The following is a 23,424-nucleotide window of genomic DNA, read 5'->3' as shown; positions in this document are numbered from 1 at the left end:
GAGACTTCTTAAAAAAAAGAGTTCACATTAGACACTTAATGTTTCCGAAATGTACAAGTAGTAAAGAAGAAAGAGCATATAGTTTGCAAGATACATAAATGCACCTTAGAAAAGTTAGATTGCAACTTTAGCAACATTTGCATTTTTTCAGTATACCTGTCACTATATTGCCATTTTCTTTACCTGGGACATTCTGAAAGGAACTACCAATTATGTATAGCAGTATGTCTAAAACATGGACACAAACAACACACATTTAGTTTCCACAAAAAATATATTTAATAAGCTTGTTATATAAAATCAAACAACAGTTTTTCAATAATTCAAACTCATTAATTCTAACTGGGAGTGCTTGGTATTTTGGAAGACTGTCTAAAAATATATTTACATATTTACAAGACATGTAAATATGACTTAATAACTACTTCAACTAATGTTGAAATTCACAGAATCCAGGAGGTTTACAGGCTAGAAGTAGCATAAATTTGTTTATAATGAAATGTACTGCACTAATTATGAACAAACATCTTACAACTATAACAAGAGAAACAACTGAGAAAGAAATACATGGTTTTAAAATTTTGTGACACACTCAAAATATAAAAAAAATAACATGAATCAATTTAATGACCAATACTTCTTAGTGAATCCCTGATTGTCATTTTCGGCAGCTTACTCCGGCCTGTCCAAAGGCAGTCTTTACCTAGTCTGTCAGAGGCAAGCTAAACACCAAGAAATCTGGCTTAATGTAGAGCAGCCTATATTAGCAACTGGCCTTACGCTTACATTTGTTCATGAATGACTTAAAGGCCTTTCACTAGAAAACACTTGCTCAGCATGCTTCCAAAGGTTCCTTCCACGTGGGTGGGTAATGGGAGCTGGGGGAGGACAATCACATGGTCCTGTTTAGAAATTTAGCACAACAAAAGTTCCAAATCCTATTTCATTCTTTATATTCCATCATGGTAATATTTATACCATCCCATTCTAGACAATACCCCAAAATAAAACAGTAAACATCTTGGTATAAAATGCTGCATAGCTGCTCTGTTTTAAATCAAGGTGCTGCTGCAACAGAAGTTACCAAGTGATCCTTTCCTATTAGTAATCTGGCTCTAATGGCATTCTTGCATCAAGAATATTCAAGGCAGTTTTCTCCCATACAGCACTTGGAAGTGTTTTTGCCATGTTGGCTCTGAAGAGATAATTTTTTTGTTCAATAAAAGAAAAGTTTTCATAACAAAACACGTGCAAAATTAGTATTTTACAATTTCCCAAAAGTAAGCTGCCAAAGTACTTTTTGCAATTTTTCATCTGTGAAAATGTTAAAGCTCTTATAAAACTTAAATTTCATTTAAAAAAATTAACTTAAAAAATTCTTGCCATGTTGCTGGGCATACCACTGCTGCCTCTGCTTACGGTTTTCCAATTCAGTGAGAAGTGCCTGTCTATAGGCTTCATACATTCTGACAATCTGTTCCAGTTCCTTCATGAAGAGCAGCTTCAGCATGCCCTGGTAGGTGTCCAGGTCAGCAAGCTGGAAGAGTTCCCACTTCAGGATGTGGTCATACCTGTTTAAGAACATGGTCATACACGCGTTTAAACACACATAAACACAGATGCATAGCAATAAACCAGGCTGGTTTTATGAATAACAAAATTATTAAACCTAAATGACTGAAAAATGCTATTTAAAAACACCAAATGTCAAGAGGAAAACCAATAATTTACTGTATTTCAACTGAAGTTAAAGACCCGTTTCACTTTAAGCATGCTATTATAATTGACAGCCATCAACACCAATTTTAAACTACATTAATTCTATAATTTCTGAAGAACACATTTGATCACATTCACAAGTTAATACTAAGTGTCAAGTATTTAAGGATGCCTTAGATTGCAACATGTTTACAAACAAAAATGCTCAAAAACAGGCAGTCATCTGTGTCATGAGTGCTGACAGATGGTGCCAGAGAAGGAGGTGGAGGGACAGAGAAGCAGCAGTTGTGGGCTCTGTATTTTTAAAGTTGGGTATAAGGTGCTGAACATACAAAAAAAAAAAAAAAAGGAATAAACTCTTTATAGAATGAAATAATTAGTAGAATGCAGGAGATTCCATAATGTAGCAAGGGATTCAGGTAAGATTATATTTACATATTATATCTTGGAAAGCCTTGAATTATTCTTCATTTGTGTATCACATTTACAAATTGTTGTAACTATATATGAAAGCAGTAATTTGGATTTTGAATGGGGTTATGATTAGGGTTAGAGAATTATGAATTAAATGCTTTAAAATAGTGTCTTGCAATGTTAATATTTGTTAACACTAGACAAAGTACTTAAACTATAACAAGTCAAGTGCCATATGATATTTAAGTTACAACTATAAAATCCCATTAAAAAGCAAAATAAGGTTAAATTCAAGTTCTAGCAAAATTATTACTTTTTTAAAACAATTTTTAAAGATTTATTTATTTTTATTGGAAAGGCAGATTTACAGGGAGAAGGAGATACAGAGAGAAAGATCTGCCATCTGCTGATTCACTCCTCAAGCAGCCACAATGGCTGGAACTCAGCCAATCTGAAGCCAGGAGCCAGCGTTTCTTAAGGGTCTCCACACAGGTGCAGGGTCCCAAGGCTTTGGGCTGTCCTCGACAGCTTTCCCAGGCCACAAGCAGGGAGCTGAATGGGAAGTGGAGCAGCCAGACAGGAACTGGTGCCCATATGGAATACTGGCGTGACCAAGGCGAGGACTTTAGCCACTGAGCCATTGTATCAGGCCCACTAAATTCTTACTAACTTCCAGACCAGGTGCAATTACTATCCCCAATTTATAGAATAAGGAACTAGATCAAATAACCATCCCAAGGTTACAAAGTTTTAAAAAGTTTTAAGTGAACTTTAGCTCACCTTATCCCAGAGCTCACAGCCCTGTAAGTATAGTTTTCTCAATATACTTTTGTCCTGCTTTGTTTCACTCATGTATTTAGGACTTACCTGAGTCCTTAAATTTATCCTAACTACCCTTATTTACCTTTATCTATGTAAATCTCCTTTGACAATCTAAACTTCTTATTGTATCTCTAACAGCAGAGGTGTGCATACAAATTCAAGAAATATTTATTACAATTAGTAACTTCCATACCTTACAAATAAAACTACTACTTAGAAACTCAATTAAGAGAAAAACAGGGCACTGTCCAGATTAAGCAGCCCTCAGACCCCATTCATTCTTCTATTTAACCCTTAAAAATCCATGCTGCGTGTTCACTTACTTCACAGGGGCTCGAGCATAAACCTGAAGCCAGTCAGGAATTTCTGCAGTGTGATACGGATTTGCAGGTACCAGAAGGGACTGGTTTCTTTCAGTTTGTTGTGGCTGGTATGTCACAGGAGGAGGTTGATCATACCGAGGAACGCTAAGAAAGAATTGACATTCATTGAAATAAAAAGAATGTAAGCAGGAAATTATAAACCAACCAACCAAGTAACAGTTAAGCATCTTCCAGTGTGTCTCTTGTTGAAAATGTCTTCCTCCTACAACTTAAAAGATACTTTCCTATGGCAAAGGTCAACTTTATCAGATTACATGGAACATAAACCTTTCTTTGGAAACTACTATGTTACACAAATCTACATAAAATATTTGTGTGTGTTTTAAGAAATTTCTTCTGGCTAGTGTTTATTCTTTCCAAAAACAGCTTTGGGCCCTGCACAGTAGCCTAGCAGCTAAAGTCCTCTCCTTGCACACGCCAGGATCCCACATGGGCACCGATTCATATCTTGGTTGCTGAACTTCAATTACAGTAACTGAAAAAAGTTAGTTTTAGAAGTACTTGATGGGGGGTCAAGTGTGGCAGCCTAGTGGCTGAAGTCCTTATCTTGCATGCACCAGGATCCCATATGGATGCCAGTTAAAATCCCGGCTGCTGCACTTCCCATCCAGCTCCCTGTTTGTGACCTGGGAAAGCAGTGGAGGACGACCCAAAACCTTGGGACCCTGCACCTGTGTGGGACACCCAGAAGAGGCTCCCAGTTCCTGACTTCTGCTTGGTTCAGCTCCGGCCATTGCAGCCACTTGGGAAGAGAATTAGCAGACTGAAGATCTTCCTCTCTGTCCTCCTCTCTGGTGTATCTGATTTTCCAATAAAAATAAATCTTACAAAACAAAACAAAACAAAAACAGCTTCAATGAGCCTATAAAAACTGGGGAAATTTTTTTAAAGATTTATTTTTATTAGAAAGACAGATATGCAGAGAGAAGGAGAGACAGAAGGATTTTCTATCTTGCTGGTTCACTCCCCAAGTGACTGCAATGGCCAGAGCTGAGCTGATCCAAAGGCAGGAGCCAGGAGCTTTAGTCTCCCACACAGGTACAGGATCCCAAGGCTTTAGGCCATCCTTGATTGCTTCTCAGGCCACGGGTAGGGAGCTGGATGGGAAGTGGAGCAGCCAGGACACAAAGCAGTGCCTATATGGGATCCCAGTGCATGCAAGGCAAGGACTTAAGCCAATCAGCTACCACGCCAGACCTGGGAAAACTTTTTAAAAGAATTTTGAAAACCATACAAAGAATTTTGTAACCAAAGTGGCTTAAAACTAGAGCATTATATATTTTTTGCAATAATTAGAAATTTTTAACTAGGAATTAGCTGTGGGGCTAGTGCCATGATGTAGCAGCCTAATCCTCTGCCTGTGGTACCAGTATCCCATGGGTGTCAGCTTGAGTCCCCACTGTTCCAATTCCGATCCAGGTCCTTGCTGATGTGCTATGGGAAGTAGCAGATGGTCCAAGTGCTTGGGCCCCTAAATCCACATGGGAGGCCCAGAAGGTCCTGGCTTCAGACTGGTGAAGCTCTGGCTGTTGCAGTCATTTAGCAGTGAGCCAGCAGATGGAAGATCTGCCTTTCAAATAAAAATAAATAAATAAAAGCCTTAAAGATGGGTGGTTGGGCAGCACGTCGGTTCAATTGGCTAATCCTCCCCTTGCAAGTGCCAAGTTTCCATATCAGTGCTGGTTGGTATCCCAGCTGCTCCACTTCCCTTCCAGCTCCCTGCTTGCACCCTGGCAAGGCAGTAGAGGATGGCCCAAGCTTGGAAACCTGCACCCATATGTGAGAGCCAAAGGCAGCTCCTGGCTCCTGGGTTTGGATCAGCTCAGCTCAGCTCTGGTGTGAACCTTAGGATGGAAGATCTTTATCTGTCTCTCCTCTCTGTAAATATGCCTTTCTAATAAAAATAAATAAATCTTAAAAAAAAAAAAGCTGCAAATTCCAAATGAAGAAAGATGCTTTCCTCCTCTTGCAGGCAGAAAATAAGGGGGTAGGCTGTGTGGGACCATAAGAGTGAGATGCTGTGCTGCAAAGCAAGGGGGAGGATGTGTAGGACTATGGGGGTACTGTGCTGAAAGTATTCACCTTACTTCCTATTTTACACCTTCAGTTGTGGGGAACCTTTCTGCTGCCAAAGACCATTTGGATATTTATATCATTCTTGGGCCACACAAAATTATCAACTTAAAAATTAACCTGCTGAAGATGTACTGAAATTTTAATTCCTCCTGAAGTTGCCTTGGCAGGCCAGACCAAATGACTTTGCAAGTCACGTACGCCTTGTTGATGGGATGGTTCCCAGCCTTGCAAAAAAACTTACGGTAATTAGAATTGATTGGAATCTGTATTGAGTTAATTTCCATTTGTTATTTATTATTATTTAAAGATTTATTTTTATTGGAAAGGCGGATATACAAAGAGGAGGAGAGACAGAGAGGAAGATCTTCTGTCCGATGGTATACTCCCCAAATGACCACAATGGCTGGAGCTGAACCAATCCGAAGCCAGGAGCCAGAAGCTCTTCCAGGTCTCCCATGTGGTTGCAGGGTCCCAAGGCTTTTGGGCCATCCTCGACTGCTTTCCCAGGCCACAGGCAGGGAGCTGGAAGGGAAGTGGATCTAACGGGACTAGAACCGGCACCCATATGGGATGCCAGCACGTGCAAGACGAGGACTTTAACCACTACGCTATCACGCTGGGGTCGTATTTATTTTTTGAAAGGCAGAAAAAGAGAATTTCCCCTTTGTTGGTCCATTCTACAAATGTTCCCAACACCTGGGCTTGGGCCAGGCTGAAGTACAGCCCTGGAAACTCAACTGGATCTCCTACTGTGAGGCAGGGACCCAAGACTTGACATATCACCTGCTGCTTGCCATGGTGCTATTAGCACGGAGCTTGAACTGAGAGCAGAGAAGGGACTTTAATCCAAGTACCCTGATATTCAGACATTCCAGGTGGCATCAGCGTGCTGACCAATGTTACTTAGTATCATCTGGCACTAAATACCAAAGATCTGTAACATGCCAGACGATACTAAGTAACGTTGGTCAGCACATTGATGATATTTTACTCATCCTCAACATTGTGGATCTGTTCTCCAACTTCAAATATGGTTCATATGAATTACCTGCAACTTCATTTCTAAGCTAACACTAGGCTTTTATGTACTCTGAAATCCAATGCATACTTCTATCACATCTCAGTTTGTATAAATCACATTTTAAGAGCACAATAGCAAGTTTGACAAAATGCCTGCAATGCTGGGATAAGGCTTAACATCTGGCAAGAAACCAGATGTACTGATGAGCTCAGTATCAACCAAAATTGCCCAAAGAATTGCTGGCTAAATTTACTGCACAAGTCTCAGATGTTCTGTCCAGTTCCAACTTTCATCTTCTTGTCTAATAGCAAAGAAACAGAATGTAATATCATGTTTTAAATTATATAAAGATATAATTTAAAAATCTACTTTGACTCAATAGGCAGTTAGTACTATTCATAGCAATGTAAAAAGTAGCAAATGTTTTCGAAGTTACCTCAATTTGAGCATCTATAGCAAAACACTCTGATACATTAAAGACACTGATCGCAGTAACAGTGATCTTGTCTTCAAGGATTGATGAGAAAAGGATTTAAAATTTTTGTAATTATTAAAATCATTCATTATCAAACACAGATTTAGAAACAAAGTCATAAATTTTGAAGAATAAGGTTTTCAAATCTCAAGCATCAGGATGCCTTTTTTTTTGAGTCCAAAACCCAGTATTAGATAATCTCAAAATAAAAAACTGAAAAGGAAGTTGACACCATACCTAGGAGCACAGGGATGTCGGTACTGAGCCTTCTTATTTGTGTGATCTACGTAATAGGTTCCAAATTCTGGGGATTCTACTCGCTCCCATCCAGGAGGAAGTCCTTCTCGCTCAAGAGGATGGCTCCAATGAGTTGTATTAGTGTTATGATCTATGTAATATTTTCTTCCTCTCATTGTCCAGTCCACAGTCCAGCCAGGAGGAAGGGGTAAATCCTCAGAACCATGATTAGTCAAATTTCCTAGTGATGTAGCAGCAACTCTCCCAATACCTGAGGAAAAAAGAGGAAAAGAAAAAAAATGCAATCATTCGAAGAAAACAAAATCAATAAAGCCAGCTAAAAAAGTTACAAAATTAAATTATCTGGTTGTGTCCTTCTGTTAAAATATATGGTTATGTCATTAAAATTATTTCATAAGTAAGGGGCAGGTGTAGCAGCAGAGAGGATCATGCCTGCTGCTGCTGCTTTGGGGTTCCAGCCCCAGCTTCTCCGCATCCCTTTTAGTCTCCTGTTAATGTGCCTGAGAAAGCAGAAGATGATGATCCAAGAACTTGGGTCTCTGCCATCCACACTGGAGATCAGGATGGAATTCCAGGCTCCTGGCTCTAATCCAGTCTGTTCTTGTCTGTGGTGGGCTTTGTGCAGTGAAAATGTCACCTAACTCAAGATTTATTATTTGGCATAGCAGGAAAAGCTGCCATCCGTGACACTAGCATTCCATAGGGGTGCTTGGTTTATGTCCCAGTTGCTCTATTTCCAATCCAGCTCCCTACTAATGTCCTGGGAAAGCAGCAGAAAATGGTCCGAGTGCTTGGGCCTCTGTACCCATGTGAGAGACCCAGAAGAAACTCTGGGATGCTGGCTTGAGCTTGGCCCAACCCTGACCATTAGGGGTGTGAAATTGCAGATGCGAAGCTCAGTCCCCCACTCTTGCTCGCTCTTTAACTCTGTCTCAAATAAGTAAATCTTAAAACAAACAAAAAGGATTGAATATTTACTATTTCATTTAAAGAAAAGCAAAAATAAGTTTATACAATCATTCCCAGTTTATACGTCTTCTAAAACAAATCTGACCTTCCCTTAGAATTAAGATTATTAGGGTGGTGAGGTCTAAGGTCAACAAGGAAAACCCAAATAAATCTCTTTATAGTAGCAATCAACAACTGGAAACAAAAGTTATTGAACTATTACTATTCCAAAAACTCAAATAATTACTATAAATCTAATAAAACATGCAGAAGTAAGAAGCTGAAGACTAAAAACAATGATGAAAGAAGAGCAAGCAGATTCGTGGACTGGAAAACGTGACACTTAAGATGTCAATTCTCCCATAATGAGCTTTGTCTTTACAGAAATTCCAATCAAAAACCTAGCAGAAGTCTTTATAGATATTAGACAAGCAGACTTTCGAAATATATATGAACAGGCAACAGAACAGTGTGGGTATCTGATTAGCAGTTAAAGATGCCCGTGTCTTGGAGGGCCTGGGCTCAAGTCTAGCTGTGCCCCTGATTCCAGCTTCCTGCAAATACAAACTGTGGGAGGCAGCAAATAAGGGCTCTAGAGGTTGGTCCCTGGCCTCCACATGGGACACCTGTTTTGAGTTCCTGGCTCCCAGCTTCAACCTGCCTGCCTTGACTGTTGTGAACTTCTGGAAGTAAACCAGTGGATGGGAGCTCCTGTGCTGTTTCTCAAAAAACTAAAACCAAATCAAATGAAAACAAAACAACCAACCAACAGAAAATAAAAACTAGAAATAAGAATAAAGTTAGAGGACTCATATTACCTAATTTTAAGATTTCCTATGAAGCTACAACAATCAAAACAGTGTGGGACTAACAAAACAACAGACAAACAAATGGATCAATGGAAGAGAACAGATTTTAAAAGTATACTCGCACATATCATGGTCAACTGATTTTTGATAAAGGACAATTCAGTGAATAAAGCTGTTTTATCAACACATGCTGATGGATAGACACTCAGATGCAAAAAATTAAATGCAACCTAGACTTCCTCATTTTATACAGAAATTAATTCAAAATGGGTCATATATCTAAAGAACTAAATTTTTAAGAAAAAAGTATAATTGATTTTCATGATCTTATATTAAGCAATGAATTCTTTTTTTTTTTTTTTATTGGAAAGGCGGATATACAGAGAGGAGAGACAGAGAGGAAGATCTTCCATCCGATGATTCACTCCCCAAGTGAGAGCAACGGTCAATGCTATGCCGATCTGAAGCCAGGAGCCTCTTCTGGGTCTCCCACGCAGGTGCAGGGTCCCAAAGCTTTGGGCCGTCCTCGACTGCATTCCCAGGCCACAGGCAGGGAGCTGGATGGGAAGCGGGGCTGCTGGGATTAGAACCAGCACCCATATGGGATCCTGGGGTGTGAAAGGCTAGGACCTTAACCACTGCGCCACCGCGCCGGGCCCAAGCAATGAATTCTTAATCATGATGTTGACAGTTAAACTTTTTTTTTTTTAGATTTATTTATTTTTATTGGAAAGGCAGATATACAGAGAAGAGGAGAGACAGAGAGGGGAAGATCTTCCTTCCCATGGTTCACTCCCCAAGCAACCGCAACAGCTGGAGCTGAGCCAATCCAAAGCCAGGAGCCAGAAGCTCTTCCAGGTCTCCCACGCGGGTGCAGAGTCCCAAGGCTTTGGGCCATCCTCGACTGCTTTCCCAGGCCACAAGCAGAGAGCTGGAAGGGAAGTGGATCTACTGCGACTAGAAACAGCGCCCATATGGGATCCTGGGCATGCAAGGTGAGGACTTTAACCAGTAAGCTATTGCGCCAGGCCCAACAGTTAAACTCTTAAGAAATATTCTGATACAAGCAAGCTATTAACATTGAAAGAATTTAGATACCTGCTACTTATTAGACAAAGTTTTTGTGTAGATTAGTAAACAATTCTCATAACAACATGAAGAAAACAGCCCAATATTTTTAAAGATGAGCAAAAGATTTTAACAGGCATTTATGTGAAGACAATGTTAATGGCAAATGAGCACAGAAAAATGTTCAATGTTTTCAGCCATCAGGGAAATGTAATAAAAACCATAATGAAATGCCAATGCACATTTTCAAGAATGGCCAAAAAACCCCAAAATTAGCAATACAAGTTCTGATGCAGAACAACTGCTTCTAGGATTACAAAATATTACAGCAACTGTGAAAAAGTTAGACTTTCATATAATACAGAAATCTCATTTCTAAATATTTAGCCTTCAGAAATGAAAATTTACCTTTACACAAAAAGCTGCCTGGGAATGTTTATAGTGACTTACAGTCGCCCAAAAGTGGCAACAAACCGCAAGCGCTTCAACAGAATAGGTAAACGAATGGTGCAACCACACTGTGTGATATACTCAGGGACAGAAACGGGACTAACTATGTACATGCAACAGCAGGGATGAATCTCGAACCATTATGCTAGGTGAAAGGAGCTCATTTCAAACAGTTGTAAACTGTATGATTCCATTTATATTAGATTCTTTCACAGGCAAAACTAGTGTGGTGGGTAGGAACGGGGTAGAAGTAGGAAGACAGCAATAGAGGGCATGCAAGTGTTCTACCTACTGACATGTGTGACATGTTCACACATATGTTAAAACTCAGAACTGTGTACCTTTAAAAATCCAAGTTTTGGTATAGTGGTTAAGATAACCCTTGGGACACCTACATCCCATGTCAGAGTTCCTGAGCTGGAATCTTGGCTCCACTTCAATTCCAGCTTCCTGCTGGTATACATCCTGGGAGGCAGCAGGTAACGGTTTATGCAGCTGGACACCTGCCACCCACATGAGACCCAGACTGAGTTCTGAGCTCTTGGCTTTGGCCTGACACAGCTCCAGCTATTGCGGGTATTTGGGGAAGGCACCCAAGACTGGAGAATCTTTCCTGATGTTTCTTTCAAGTAAATAATTCTAACAAATTACATTTTTTAAACAGCTGTGTAATGTTAAAAGTACTCTCACACAAAAGTAATAATGTATATACAACAGGTCACCTCAAAACTTACTGACTTAAGTTTTTCCTTGTCAAAAGTTTACCAGTGACTTTGCAGAGCTTTTTAAATTATGGGTGACTAGAAAATGAAAGCATCAAGTCTAATTTTAAGGAAAGGCAAAAGAGACATTCTTCAAATGCTTTGATGTTATTCTGAAAATCTGAACTATGCAAAAAAGGATCCTTTGCCTAGACTAGATAAACAGTCAATCATATCACTATTCAGGAATATATGTAAATACCATTGACAAAAAGCTGTTTAGGAAGTTTTAAATTAAGGTAAATACCTCAATTAAAACTGCAATTGTAAAGGGAAGTATGTAAGTTCATGAATAAAGATAGGTTACTGGCAAATAGCTTAAAAACTGTATTCACATAAATATGAAATATGAAACATGTACACACACACAGTAGCCAACCTACAAGGTGATCCTGGGCCCCCATGACCTCTGCCTTCGGGGAAGTCACACCCTTGTCCTTTTGACCAACAGTTTATGGTAAAAAGGTTGGCATGTGACTTCTAAGATTGGGATAGATAAACAGAAGATCCTGCAGTTTCTTTTTCAGTCAAGCTCATTTCCTCTCTTGTATCATTCCCTTTGGGGTAGCCAGCTGCAGTGACATGGCAAGTACAGCAACAGAAAAACTGAGGCCACCAGCCAGCGGCTCTCACAGCCCCAGGGAAGCTGCCAGAGCTGCAGCACCAGGTGAAATCCAGACTGCAAGTTCACGGTAGAGCTCTACACCCACAATTTCTAACACCTCATGAAATCAGGATCTAGCCAACGATCACTAACAATGATCACAACAGGTGAACAGCAGAGGGGAAGCTCCATGGCGGATCAATCAGTCTGGTATCTGGACCCATGACCATTCTTAACACCACAAAAGGAAAATGAATTACATGTCTCTGCAACAGAAAGCAAGAGAATTCATGTTAACACATGCAAAGCACTTTGGCAAAAAAGGAAAATACAAGTAATTAAGACAACAAATAAAACAATCACTCTAGTATAGTACACTTAAAGATAAAAGCACTTGTTTGACAAGATGGTGACAAAACAGGACAAAGTCAATAAGCCTTGTAGGGGAAATGGCTGCAATGTCTTTCAAACTCCAAGAGAAGGTTTAGAAGCATAGCATAAGCAACTTTAGTACTTAAAGACAAAATAAATACAAGAAAAGGAGCCAGTGCACTAAATGCTTGCACACAGCCAAGAACTTTTTTCAATAGTGAAGTGAGCCAAAGATGTTGCACCTGCTAACTCATTCCCAAATACCCCCACAGTCTCCCATGAGGGTGGCAAGGACCCAAGAACTGGCCCGTCCCCTGCTGCATTCGAGGGTACAACATTAGGATGAAGCAGTTAGGAAGCAGTGAGGACTCAAACCGAAGCACTCCAACAAGTGATGTGAGCATATTTTAGTTATTTGCGTAATTTTAAATTATGCTCAGTTTAACATTTAGGACAATTCACTCATCTGTTTAGCAAATCCAGACTGCTACTATATACTAAAGTTTGCCTAAATCTAGAAACACATGTACTTCCACATCTGAATAATAAATTCTAGGACTCTGTTTCAGCTATAAAAAATTAGGAATTCATATTTTAGGAAAGCACACATACCTCTGAAAAACCCTCTTTCTTAAAACTCAAGACTAAACCTCAAAATTTGATAAAGGGGCCACAAAACCCCCAAAGTTTCAGACTCACCAGTTGTACTAACACTATGCAAAAGCAGAACTCCTTGCCCTATTGGAGATTCTTAATTTATACACTTTCATGTCACATCCATAGGTACATCCCCGTTACATGTAATATTACACTAAACCTTTCAAACTATTATTGGTTAAAAAAATTTATAAAGCCTATGGAAAGATAAATCAACATTACAAAAAAAACAATTGGAAACCACTGATCTAAAAGCCTAATACTAGTGATAAAATAAAGGGTAAGCCACCCTACTCCCCCGACTCTCCAGCCAAAAAAACCCTTCCAGCTATGTCAAGCAACACATCAAACTTCCACTCTAAATTCAGAAACAATGTTAAAATCTCAATAACTAAACAGGCCAATGTGGAAAAAGCACAGAAGAGAATATAACAGTCTTCTAAGACATACAGGCAAGAAGAGTTATGAATGTATACTCTTTCCTGGGACTGTCCATGGCTTATTTCAGACACACAATTACCCTAAAAGACAGCATTTTCACTTCCAATTTACAGAAGAGGAAACAAAGGATCAAGAATGGTAAAAGGTTAAATGACAAACGCTCTGGTAACCATGTAATCCTGACAACAAAGCATCGATTGTAAGTCTTCAAAGAAAAAATATGACCGCCACAATTAAGAGAGAAAGCAAACTACTAATTCTGAACTAAATCAATGAGGAAAAAATGAGAGCTTCAGTTTCTGAGCTACGAAAAACAAACAAAAAAAGCACAAGTTTTCTGTAATTTCAGTTTGTCCCAGAAAATAATTGGCAAGCATAAATAATCACCCAAAAAGCTTCCCTTTGCTGGAAATAACCACACAAACATTTTCTATTAGTATAGCAAAACATGAAACATTCATGAGATGAAATAGATGATTGCCTAAAGACAAAGTGTTGTTTTGTCTCTCCAGGCTTTTCTTGGATATGCCTCCAGAATAAAGTTCAGACAACCAGGAAGTTACCTATCACATCTTCCTGTATAAATAAAGATCAAGAATTCTAGTCTCCGAATTTTACAATGCTTATAGAACAAGGCTGGGGAAATGATAGCTGTTATGCTATATAAAATCTATGTCATCATTGAGTCTGGCACTGCCGAGGCAACCCACAGTTGGGACTCAAAATTCAGCAAATCTATAGCAGGCTAATTTTTAAGTTGGTGATTTTGTGTACGTATCGCACAGTCAACTGTTTTCTCTTCTCTTCTGAAAAATAATTATTGATAAAGTTCTCCAAATACTATTAACCCCTTCTCAACAGATTCTTCAGTTTAACTAAATATTTATGCATTCATTGGATTAAATACAAATCCAGGACATTTTCTGGTGAAGCTTGACATTTTCCAGTTTCTTATAACCTGACTCCTTTAGTGACCTTTAAAATTTAAAAATACAACTTTTTAGGTCACTTAAAATTGCACAGAACTAAGTTATGTAAGCACATGACAAAGGAATTCAATCTGCCTTTGGTATTCCAACTGAGGACTTCCTGTAAACAGGATTCCTTTTCAGCAAGCACCTACCTGACCTGCTGGCCAAGAGCACAAAGGTCAATTTCATAGTTAAATGTAGTGCTCTGTAAGCCCTTTGCTTCCAATCCATCTCCCTGCTAACGTGCCTGGGAAATCAGATTATGACCCAAGTACTTGAACCCTCGCCACACACATGGGGAGCCTAGATGGATTCAAAGTTCCTGGCTTCAGCCTGGCCCAATCCTGACCACTGCAATCAGTTGGCAAGTGAACTGGTAAGTGGAAGATTTCTCTCTATTTGTATCTGCCTTTCAAATAAAACACATATTTTCAAAATAATTTTAAAACAAGATTTTAGCAATACTTTTTAAAGTTTACTTATTTTTTCTACTTGAAAAGCAGAGTAATAAAAACAAATCCATCAAGTGGTTCACTGCACAAATGCCTACAACAGGCTGAGCCAAGCCAAAGGCAACAGCCAGGAACTCCATCAGTACCTCCCACATCAGCAGCAGGAAGCCAAGCCCTTAAGCCAACATCTCTTAGCTCCCACAGTACACATCAGCAGGATGCTCAACTGAAAGAAAGTATCTGTGATGAAGGATGAGGGAATTCTAAATGTGACTTAACCTGCTGCACAGAACACACATGTCCTTTACTTTAGTATTACCAATTCTTCATACTGATATAATTAAAGCTCAGTTACAAAAGAGTCAGAAGATGAAAATCTCTTATCTGGAATGCTCAGAAGTATTTTGCATTACAGATCTTAGAATATTTGTAAACACACGGCAACCTGTGGGAAAACCAAGTTTAAACACGAAATTCACTATGTTTCATCTACATCTTAAACACACACCCTAGGCGCCAGCACTGTGGCATAGCTGCTCTACTTCCAATCCTGCTCCCTGAAAATGTGCCTGGGAAAGCAGCCCATGATGGACCAAATGCCTGGGCCCTTGAACACATGTGGAAGACCTGGATGAAGTTCTGGCTTCAGTCCAGCCCAGCCCTGGCCACTGTAGCCAATGGAGAGTAGAACAGTAGTTGATGAAGCCTCTCTTTGCCTTTTTCTCTCTGCTGTTGCTCTCTGTAACACTTTCAAATAAATCTTCTAAAAAAATAAGAGAGCCCAGTGTGGTGATCTAGTAGCTGAATCCTCGCCTTGCGTGTGCTGGGATCCCGTGTGGGTGCGGGTTCGTGTCCCAGCTGCTCCACTTCCTATCCAGATCCCTGCTTGTGGCCTGGGAGGGTGGCAGAGGACGGCCTGGATTCTTGGGACCCTGCACCCACACAGGAGATCTGGAGGAGGCTCCTGGCTCCTGGCTTCAGACTGGCTCAGCTCCAGCCTTTGCAGCCATTTGGGAAATAAACCAGCAGACGGAAGATCTTTCTGTATCTCCTTCTCTTTGTAGATCTGCCCTTCCAATAAAAATAAATAAATAAAATAAGAGACATAATGCCCAAAGCAAATTTTATATATTTTGAACACATCTGCACTTTGACTCACCCTGTTCCGTAACATGAGGTATGGCATTTTCCACTTGGTACCATGTTAGTGTTCAGAAAGTTTTTAGAGGGTAGACATTTGTCCTGTTTGTTACAATACCTATATCTTCATTCCAAATTCCAACTTCCTGACATTACACAACCTGGGAGGCAGAAAGTAACGGCTCAAGTACTAAGGTCCCAGCTTCCCATGTGGGAAACCTGCATTGAGTTCCTGTATCCTGGCTTCAGCCTGGCCCATCCTGGCCACTGTGGGCATTTAGGAACCAGCAAATGGCATATCTGTCTCTGCTCTCAAGTAAAGAAGTAAAATCAAAGGAAGAAAAAAAGGTTTTGGATGCTTAGAGCACTTCAGATTTCCAGATTAGAGCTGCTCTACCTACGAAAGCTATCAGTGTTATCTACAATGGAAATAGAGATGAGTGTGAAGAATAATAACTACCTTCTCTAGCAGTAGGTACAGCTATGATTCTGGCTCTCAATTATAACTGGTGTCCTTTTGCAGATTTGAAACCTCTGAAGTCATTCCCTCATCTACCTTTTTGAGAATCACTATGTAGCCGGGTGCTATGCCGAGCTTACCCGATCTTTGCCCTTCTCCTATCTCTCAAGCGCCATTAGTGACCAACTCCCATTAATTTGGATGTGTCCTACTTCCTTCTCCATTTTACAGTTGCCTGAAGAATACATGAGGTCTTCACTAACTACACAAAATACCAACCACTGGCAGGCGCTGTGGCATGGTGGGTTAAGCTGTCCCTTCCATAGCAGAGTGCCAGGTTAAATAAGATGCAGCTACTCTGATTCTAACACAGCTCCCTGTTAATTTCACCTGAAAAGCAGCAAATGACACTTGAAAACACTGGGTTCTGCCACCCAACTGGCGACCAGATAGGATTCTTGATTCATGGCTGGCCTGACCCTGGCTGTTATAGTCATCTAGAGACTGAATTTCTCTCCCCATGACCTTTCAAATCAAAACAGATCTTTAAAAAATATTAACCAATGAATATGCAATCATTGAAACAACTTACAAATCAGCACTGTGGCACAGTGAATTAAGCATTTGCCTGCAATGCTGGCATCCCATTTTTCAAATAAATAAAACTTTTTTTTAAAAAAATAAATGTTTGAAAAAGAAATAAAATTACTTGTAAAAGCAAGTAACATCAGGAAACTCAATTAAGTAAAAAAAAAAATGATATGAAACTGTTCAGAGTATAACTACAGCAATAAAAAATAAGTAAATAAGAAACCCACCTTAGAAAAACAATGAAGGAAACAACTAATACATTGAGGTTTTCTGGTAGATGAACTCTTTTTTATTTTTCTTAAAGACTTATTTGGTTATTTGAAAGGCAAAGTTACAGAGATTGAAAAACAGAGAAATCTAGCCACCTGCTGTATATTCCGCAAATGGCCACATCTGTCAGGGTTGAGCCAGGTTGAAGCAAGGAGCCTGAAACCCATCAAGGTCCCCCATGTGGGTGCAGGGAGGGGCCCAGGGACTTGGGACATCTGCTGCTCTCCCAGGTGCATCAGCAGAGAGTGGATCAGAACTGGAACAGCACCCATATGGGATGCCATCATTGCAGATGGCAGCTTAACCTGATGTGCCACATTTGCCAATCCCCAGCTTTATTATTAAAATTTTATTTTTAGGCTAAATAGCAAATTATTTCTGAGGTTTTTAACTCCCATTCTTAGAAATAATGAAAGTAAACAACCAGGCTATTATTTTAATCTCTCAGAAGGTTTTTAAAAACAAAGTTCCAGGCCCAATACTAAATCCAGGCTCAGTGACTAAATTCTTGCCTTGTAAGGGCTAGGATCCCAAACGGGTGGCAATTATTAACCCTCCACTTCCCTTTCAGCTCCCTGCTTGTGGCCTGGGAAAGCGGTGGAGGACAATCCAAAGCTTTAGGACCCTGCACCAGTGTGGGAGACCTGGAAGAAGTTACGGGCTCCTGGCTTCAGATTATCTTAGTTCTGGCCACTTGGGGAGTGAACCAGCAGATGGAAGATATCTTTGTCTGACTTTCCAATAAAAATAAATAAATCTTAAGCACATACACACATACACACACACAAAGTACCATCCAGGTTTATCATAATATTTCTACATGTTGAAAACTTTTCTCCGAAGTCCCAGTGTCAGCTTTTATAAACAGCTCTTTTCCACTATTAACTAGCTTAAAACTCTACTAAGCTCTTTTTTCCCTAAGCCCATTTCCCATTATGTTTCCATTCCATTTTTCCTTCAAATGCATCCTGTTCCTGACTTTGCCTGTCCATTATCACTACTACCTATAAGCCTCTTTTCTCTAAGATTTTGTCCAGAATACTCCAAAACCTCATCTTTAAACACTATTTTCATAAAATCATTGGTTGTTTTCTATTTTAATGCACAATGCTGCTTTCTCTACTCAAACCTAAGCCTGTTTTGGGATTAGAAATTTGCATTTCCCATGACATATTCTATCTTCAAATCAGGCAGAACTATGAGAGTCCTTTGAATTTAAATCATGCCTACTCTGTTTTCACTAGGTTATTTCTAACATCAAATTGAAAGCACTATTATTTGCGGTGGCACAGCAAGCTAATCTTCTACCCCATGCCAATATCCCATATGGTTATCAGTTCATGTCCCAGCTGTTCCACTTCCAATCCAGTTCCCTCCTTATGGCCTGGGAAAGCAGCAGAGGATGAGGCAAGTTCTTGGGTTCCCTGTACTGAACCTACTGGCTTCAGATTGATTCAGCTCTTGCCTTTGGGGAGTGAACTAACAGACAGAAGCTCATTTTCCCTGTTTCTTTCTGTAAATCTGTCTTTCAAATAAAAAGAAAATGAAATAGATATTTAAAATAAAAAAGTATTATTCTTCTGTGACTAATCTAAATTCCATGCTCAAATCCTTGTGCAGGTTCTGCCTTTCCCAGCAATCATTCGTATCTAGTCCACAGTGATCTCTCTTCTGATTCCCTATCACACTTACAGTCAGTAACGTCAAGTGGAACAAAGAATTGCTCTATGACTATTGTTCATATATTGGCTTTCCCCAAATAAAACACCAGAAGACAGAAACTAAGAGGGTCAAAGAAAAGAGCAAACACAAGTGATTAATCCATCATGAGTAAGACTTTTCCTACAGTCAAAACACATTCTCAACTGTCAGCTGGTTTGAAGCTGTGTGGGCTAAAAAGCCAAGCTGTTTCACATATTTCTTTATCTTGCCAAAAGCAAGGCCTACAACTCACAACGTAGGGGAAAAAAGAAGACAAAAATTTTGACTTGCTTCAATTGATACAGTGACATCCATGATATTTTAAGAATAAAGTAAAACTCCACATTTCTCCAATCTCTTCTTGTTGAAGTATCCTCAAGTTAGAAAATGAGGAAAACAAATCACTTTTCCTTAATTAATAACTAACATTTTTGACTGTTTCAAAGAATGATGGAAAGATATGTTCAACACAAACTTAACACTTGATGTACATTGTTTTTTTAGCCAACTTGGGATCTAATCACTGATCCACAAAGAGTTCCATTCAGGCAAACAGCGCAAGACTTCCCCAGGCTGTGCAGCAGCCCACGGTTATCACCTTCCAGGCCCAGTGTTTTACATTCGCTTCCCTTTCTAGGTTTCAGAGAAATTTCTAAAGATCTGACCCTCCCGTTCTATAAAACCTTCATCCAAATTCCAAGACATTAAAATTGGTCTTGAGGTTGCAGGGGCACCTGTTCATCTAGATGATCCTGAGAGAGTAAATACCAGGTGTATAAACCACAAATTAATAAAATAAACAGACATGGGAATTCATTCAGTGTAGGCAAATAGGTATTTTACAGACAGGCTTAAGCAAAAATGACAAAATGGAAAACAGAATTTCCCTGGGAGCATCTGTCAGCCCTCGAGAAGATTCAGACAGGGACACCTTTCAGTGAACGTGTCAATCATAAGCATAACGGACTATTTATAATGTGGTTACAGGCTATAGGTTACATGTGCCCTGAAGGTAACAGGTAACAGGTAATAGATAAAGGTTATAGGTTACCTGAAGCATGCCTGCCCTGATTCTGTGGCATTCTTTGGAAGAGATCATGGTTGTATTCATAGAATCTGTAGTCCTCGTGTGCACGATCTCCAAGTTGCCGCCTTCTCTGGCCATCAAAAAAATTATCTGAATAATAGTATCGGGAACCAGAATCTCCATTCTCAACAGTGAAGTTAATTTCTGTTAGAAATGACTGAGAAGAGCCATATTCCCGAGGGACATCTGCTAGACTCCTGGCAAGATAAGAAGGTGCAGATAACCTGTGGCTTTCTCTTCTCATTACTTCATGAGGTGTTCTTTGGATTGGAGTCCTAAGAAAACTCTGGTTTCTTGAAATGACTCCATCTGCAGAAGTTGAAAAAGCTGTAGTGCTTGAATCTGGAAGACAGATATCAGTTCGTCTTGGAATTGTTGGACCATGCCGGATGAATGAAGGCATGAGATCTGTAATAAAACAGAGAGAACAATTGCCATTTCAGTAAGTGAGTTTTCAAATGTTGTTACATGAACCGCCACACACACACACACACACACACACACACACACACACACACACAATCACAACAGGCTTAAGACAACTTTAAGGCTTGATTTGTTAGTACATGGGAACTTTAAATTCGGGAAGATTAGTATTTTCCCACCCAAAAATGAGTTTCTAACTTGCATGAATGTGTTATATGTGAACTCAGCTAGAATCAAATGTATTCTGTATACTACATAATATAAAGAAATGTCAATAAGCTTACCAATGAACTATGTACCAATGAAATTCACAGATTTATAAGACTAGAAAACAAATCCATGTTTAGTTACCAGCATAGTTTATTTATGATGATGATTTTGTTTGTTTATTTTGAAATGATCAAAAATCTTTCTTCAGGGCTGGTGTTGTGCACAGCATGTAAAGCCACAGCTCAAAACATCAGCATTCCATATGAGCACAAATTCCAGCTGCTCAACTGATCCAGGACCCTGCTAATGGCCCCAAGCACTGTGGCTCAGCCACCTCCACCTCCACAGGAGACCTGGAATGGAGCTCCAGGCTCCCAGCTTAGGCCTGGCCCAGCACTGGCTGATGCTGGCATTTAGAGTTAGCCAGCAGATGGAAAATCTGTTCCTGTATGCCTTTCAAATAAAATGAAAGTTTTAAAAAAAATTAAAGTAACCAGCATTTTTAAAAAGCCAATAACTTAGGTATGAAAATTATACACAAAAGCTCATCTCAACAAGACACATAAATGTTGAGGCAGCTCAAACATAGCAAGCTTGACACAAGGACTCCTTTAAGAACAAGTAACTATAACTCAGAACAAAAGATAACAGAACCACAGTTTTCAGCTTGGTTCTCTGAATACAGAATGAGCAAAGACCATAGACATTCCGGGTAAGAAAGCATACAGACAACTAGATACAAAGACCATCTGATTCATTAAGTAAACAACATCAGAGGGCACTCATTCATAAGTGTCAGTGGCTAAGTCACTAATATGTGAAAAAACAAGGCTCAATGGCTGTTACTAAAAACAACATACTTTATCAAATTATCTGCTTAGAGGTGTGGCACACATAGTTCGTGATTCCAAGCAACAGTTAACAGGCTTCATTTGCAGTAAATGACGAGCTATCATTTAAAAGCAACCAACACCAGAAGTGCATGTGTAACGGAAATCCAAGCTGTTAGAGACAGATTGAAAAATGAACTTTGCAGTAATATGCTATTTTATTGAATAGCAAAGCAAGTCCTGAAAGGCCTACAATGCGGTTACAATGGGAAAACTGCTAGCCACTCCTTTCTTTGTGACCTTGGGCACACATTAGCAATGTCTAGGAACAGCCTTTCCGATTACAAGATGAGGTCAGGCTAAAGTCACAAGGTTAGCACCAGCGTCCAAGAAGGAAACGGAGACAAAGGGCCCAGAGGGGAGTGCCAGCTCTGCCAAGCTCAAGGTTGTCCTCAACATAGAACTCCAAACTCAAGAGCTTCAGCTGGGAATCATCCAGGTGAATGCTCGGAGGAGAAAGGCTGGGGATGGGATGGGCGGAGAGGGCTGATGAGGCTTTGGGTAGTGGCTGTGGGTCACCTTCTCCAGCCGGCATCCGGGGCGGCTGGGACTAAAGGAATTCCGCCCCCAGAGTTCGCACAACTTCCAGCCAGGGCGAGTGACGCCCTCAGTGTTTGCAAACAATAGGCACACCTCGGAGACGCCAGCCAAGCGTCTTGGAGTCTGCTCACTTTTCCTCGGACCGTATCACAAGATCGCAACTTTTAAGGCGTTCCCTGGAGTCTGTTTCTTCTTAGGAACTCTGCCTCTCGAGGCAGGAGACTGGGTGTATATTTCAGGGAATGTCTTTGCAGAAGAGGGGATAATCCAAACTCGTAAGTCTCGATCGGATTTTAATAAAAACACACCACTCGGGCACCAACACCTACACACACCCACACACACAAGCATTTCCCAGGGACCCAAGGGGAAGGCGTGCACGCCCGCTCGGGCCAGGTGAGGGTGAGCCCCGGCCGCCCGACACTCACTCCGCAGCAGAGGCGACGTCTCCTTCTTCACGTATTTGCCCTGCACCTCGGCCGACTTGGACACTTCATTTTTGGTTTTCTTTCGGGATAGCATCTTTCCCGACGAGGCCCCAAGGCCGCCCTAGGGCTCCGCGCCGGGCGCCGGCCGTCTCCGCTTCCCCCTCCGCCGGCGCCGCCGCCTCCTTCCCTGCCGAGCCGCCGCCGCCGCCTCTCCGCAGCCCAGAGTCGCCCGCAGGGACAGCCGCATGATCGGGGCGCTAAGCGCGCCGGCCGCCGCTCAGCCGCATGTCAGTTCCTTCCCGGAAGTCTGCCCGCTCCACGACGCTGCCCGGGGACGCCGTGAGGAGGGTCCAGGGACGCCGGGCGAAGGCCATGCTGCGCCGCCGACCGCTTAGTAACCGCTACAGCTACCGCCGCCACCGCCTACCTCCCCTAAACTTTCCCCGCGGCCGCTGGGAATTCTGGGAAACTCGAAGCGGCGCCAGCCGGCTGCTGCCGCCCCTCCCCCGCCGCGGCCTCGGGGCGAGGCTGTGAGGCGGCCGCGCGTCTCTCAACCCGCTGGCCCCGCGCCCCTCAGCTCCCGACCCTTGGTCCCCTCTGCTCGGCGGCCCCGCGCCCCTCAGCTCCCGATCCCTCGCCCCTCAGCCCGCCAGTCCCGCGCCCCTCCTCTCATTCCGTCCTCAGCGAGGAGCAGGGCGGGAGGCCGTCGCACAAGTACCGTGATCGCAGGCCTCTGCTGGAAAACTCCCGGGCGGCGGCTACGACGGCCCCCAACCCCACCCCAGCCCCGTTCCCTGCGTCTTTGTTGAGCGAGGGCGTCTCTCCCCGAGTTTCCTGGGGTGGTTCAAGAACTGCGCCGAGGGACTGCGACCCAGAGAGTCATCTAGACCCCCCCTCTGGTATAAAACATTGGTCCGTCTACTAATGAATGAAGTGGCTATAAATTAATCCGCTGCGGTCAAAGAGAGTGTCTGATGAAG

At 41.3% G+C, this 23,424-nt stretch overlaps 1 protein-coding gene across 1 annotated transcript; it reads right to left on the bottom strand.

Moving 5' to 3' along the window:
* Positions 1 to 267: 267 nt before the first annotated feature.
* On the bottom strand, positions 268 to 22,844 carry SAV1 (salvador family WW domain containing protein 1). The gene is made up of 6 exons (XM_040969715.1): positions 22,719 to 22,844; positions 22,445 to 22,652; positions 19,915 to 20,358; positions 7,148 to 7,418; positions 3,279 to 3,422; positions 268 to 1,571 (listed from the first exon to the last, which is right to left on the bottom strand). Exons 2-6 carry the CDS (start codon positions 22,536 to 22,538, stop codon positions 1,364 to 1,366), a joined length of 1,161 nt encoding a protein of 386 aa, XP_040825649.1. The 5' UTR covers positions 22,539 to 22,652; positions 22,719 to 22,844; the 3' UTR covers positions 268 to 1,363.
* Positions 22,845 to 23,424: the final 580 nt, after the last annotated feature.

Source organism: Ochotona curzoniae, unplaced genomic scaffold (assembly GCF_017591425.1).
Source record: "Ochotona curzoniae isolate NIBS_2020 unplaced genomic scaffold, NIBS_Ocur_1.0 scaffold_4701, whole genome shotgun sequence".
NCBI classification, from domain to species: domain Eukaryota; kingdom Metazoa; phylum Chordata; class Mammalia; order Lagomorpha; family Ochotonidae; genus Ochotona; species Ochotona curzoniae.
The sequence above is the reverse complement of the archived record's forward strand: the minus strand, read 5'-3'. Positions and strand labels throughout refer to the sequence as shown.

Bases quoted from the DNA above. Each gene is read 5' to 3' on its own strand.
- SAV1 (XM_040969715.1), bottom strand. From the start codon at position 22,538: ATGCTATCCCGAAAGAAAACCAAAAATGAAGTGTCCAAGTCGGCCGAG. The intron at 7,419-19,914 runs GTAACCTATAAC...TTTTTTCCTCAG, and splicing joins TCAGGGCAGGCATGCTTCAG to GTATTGGGAGAGTTGCTGCT. The intron at 1,572-3,278 runs GTAAGTGAACAC...GTTCTTAAACAG, and splicing joins TATGCTCGAGCCCCTGTGAA to GTATGACCACATCCTGAAGT.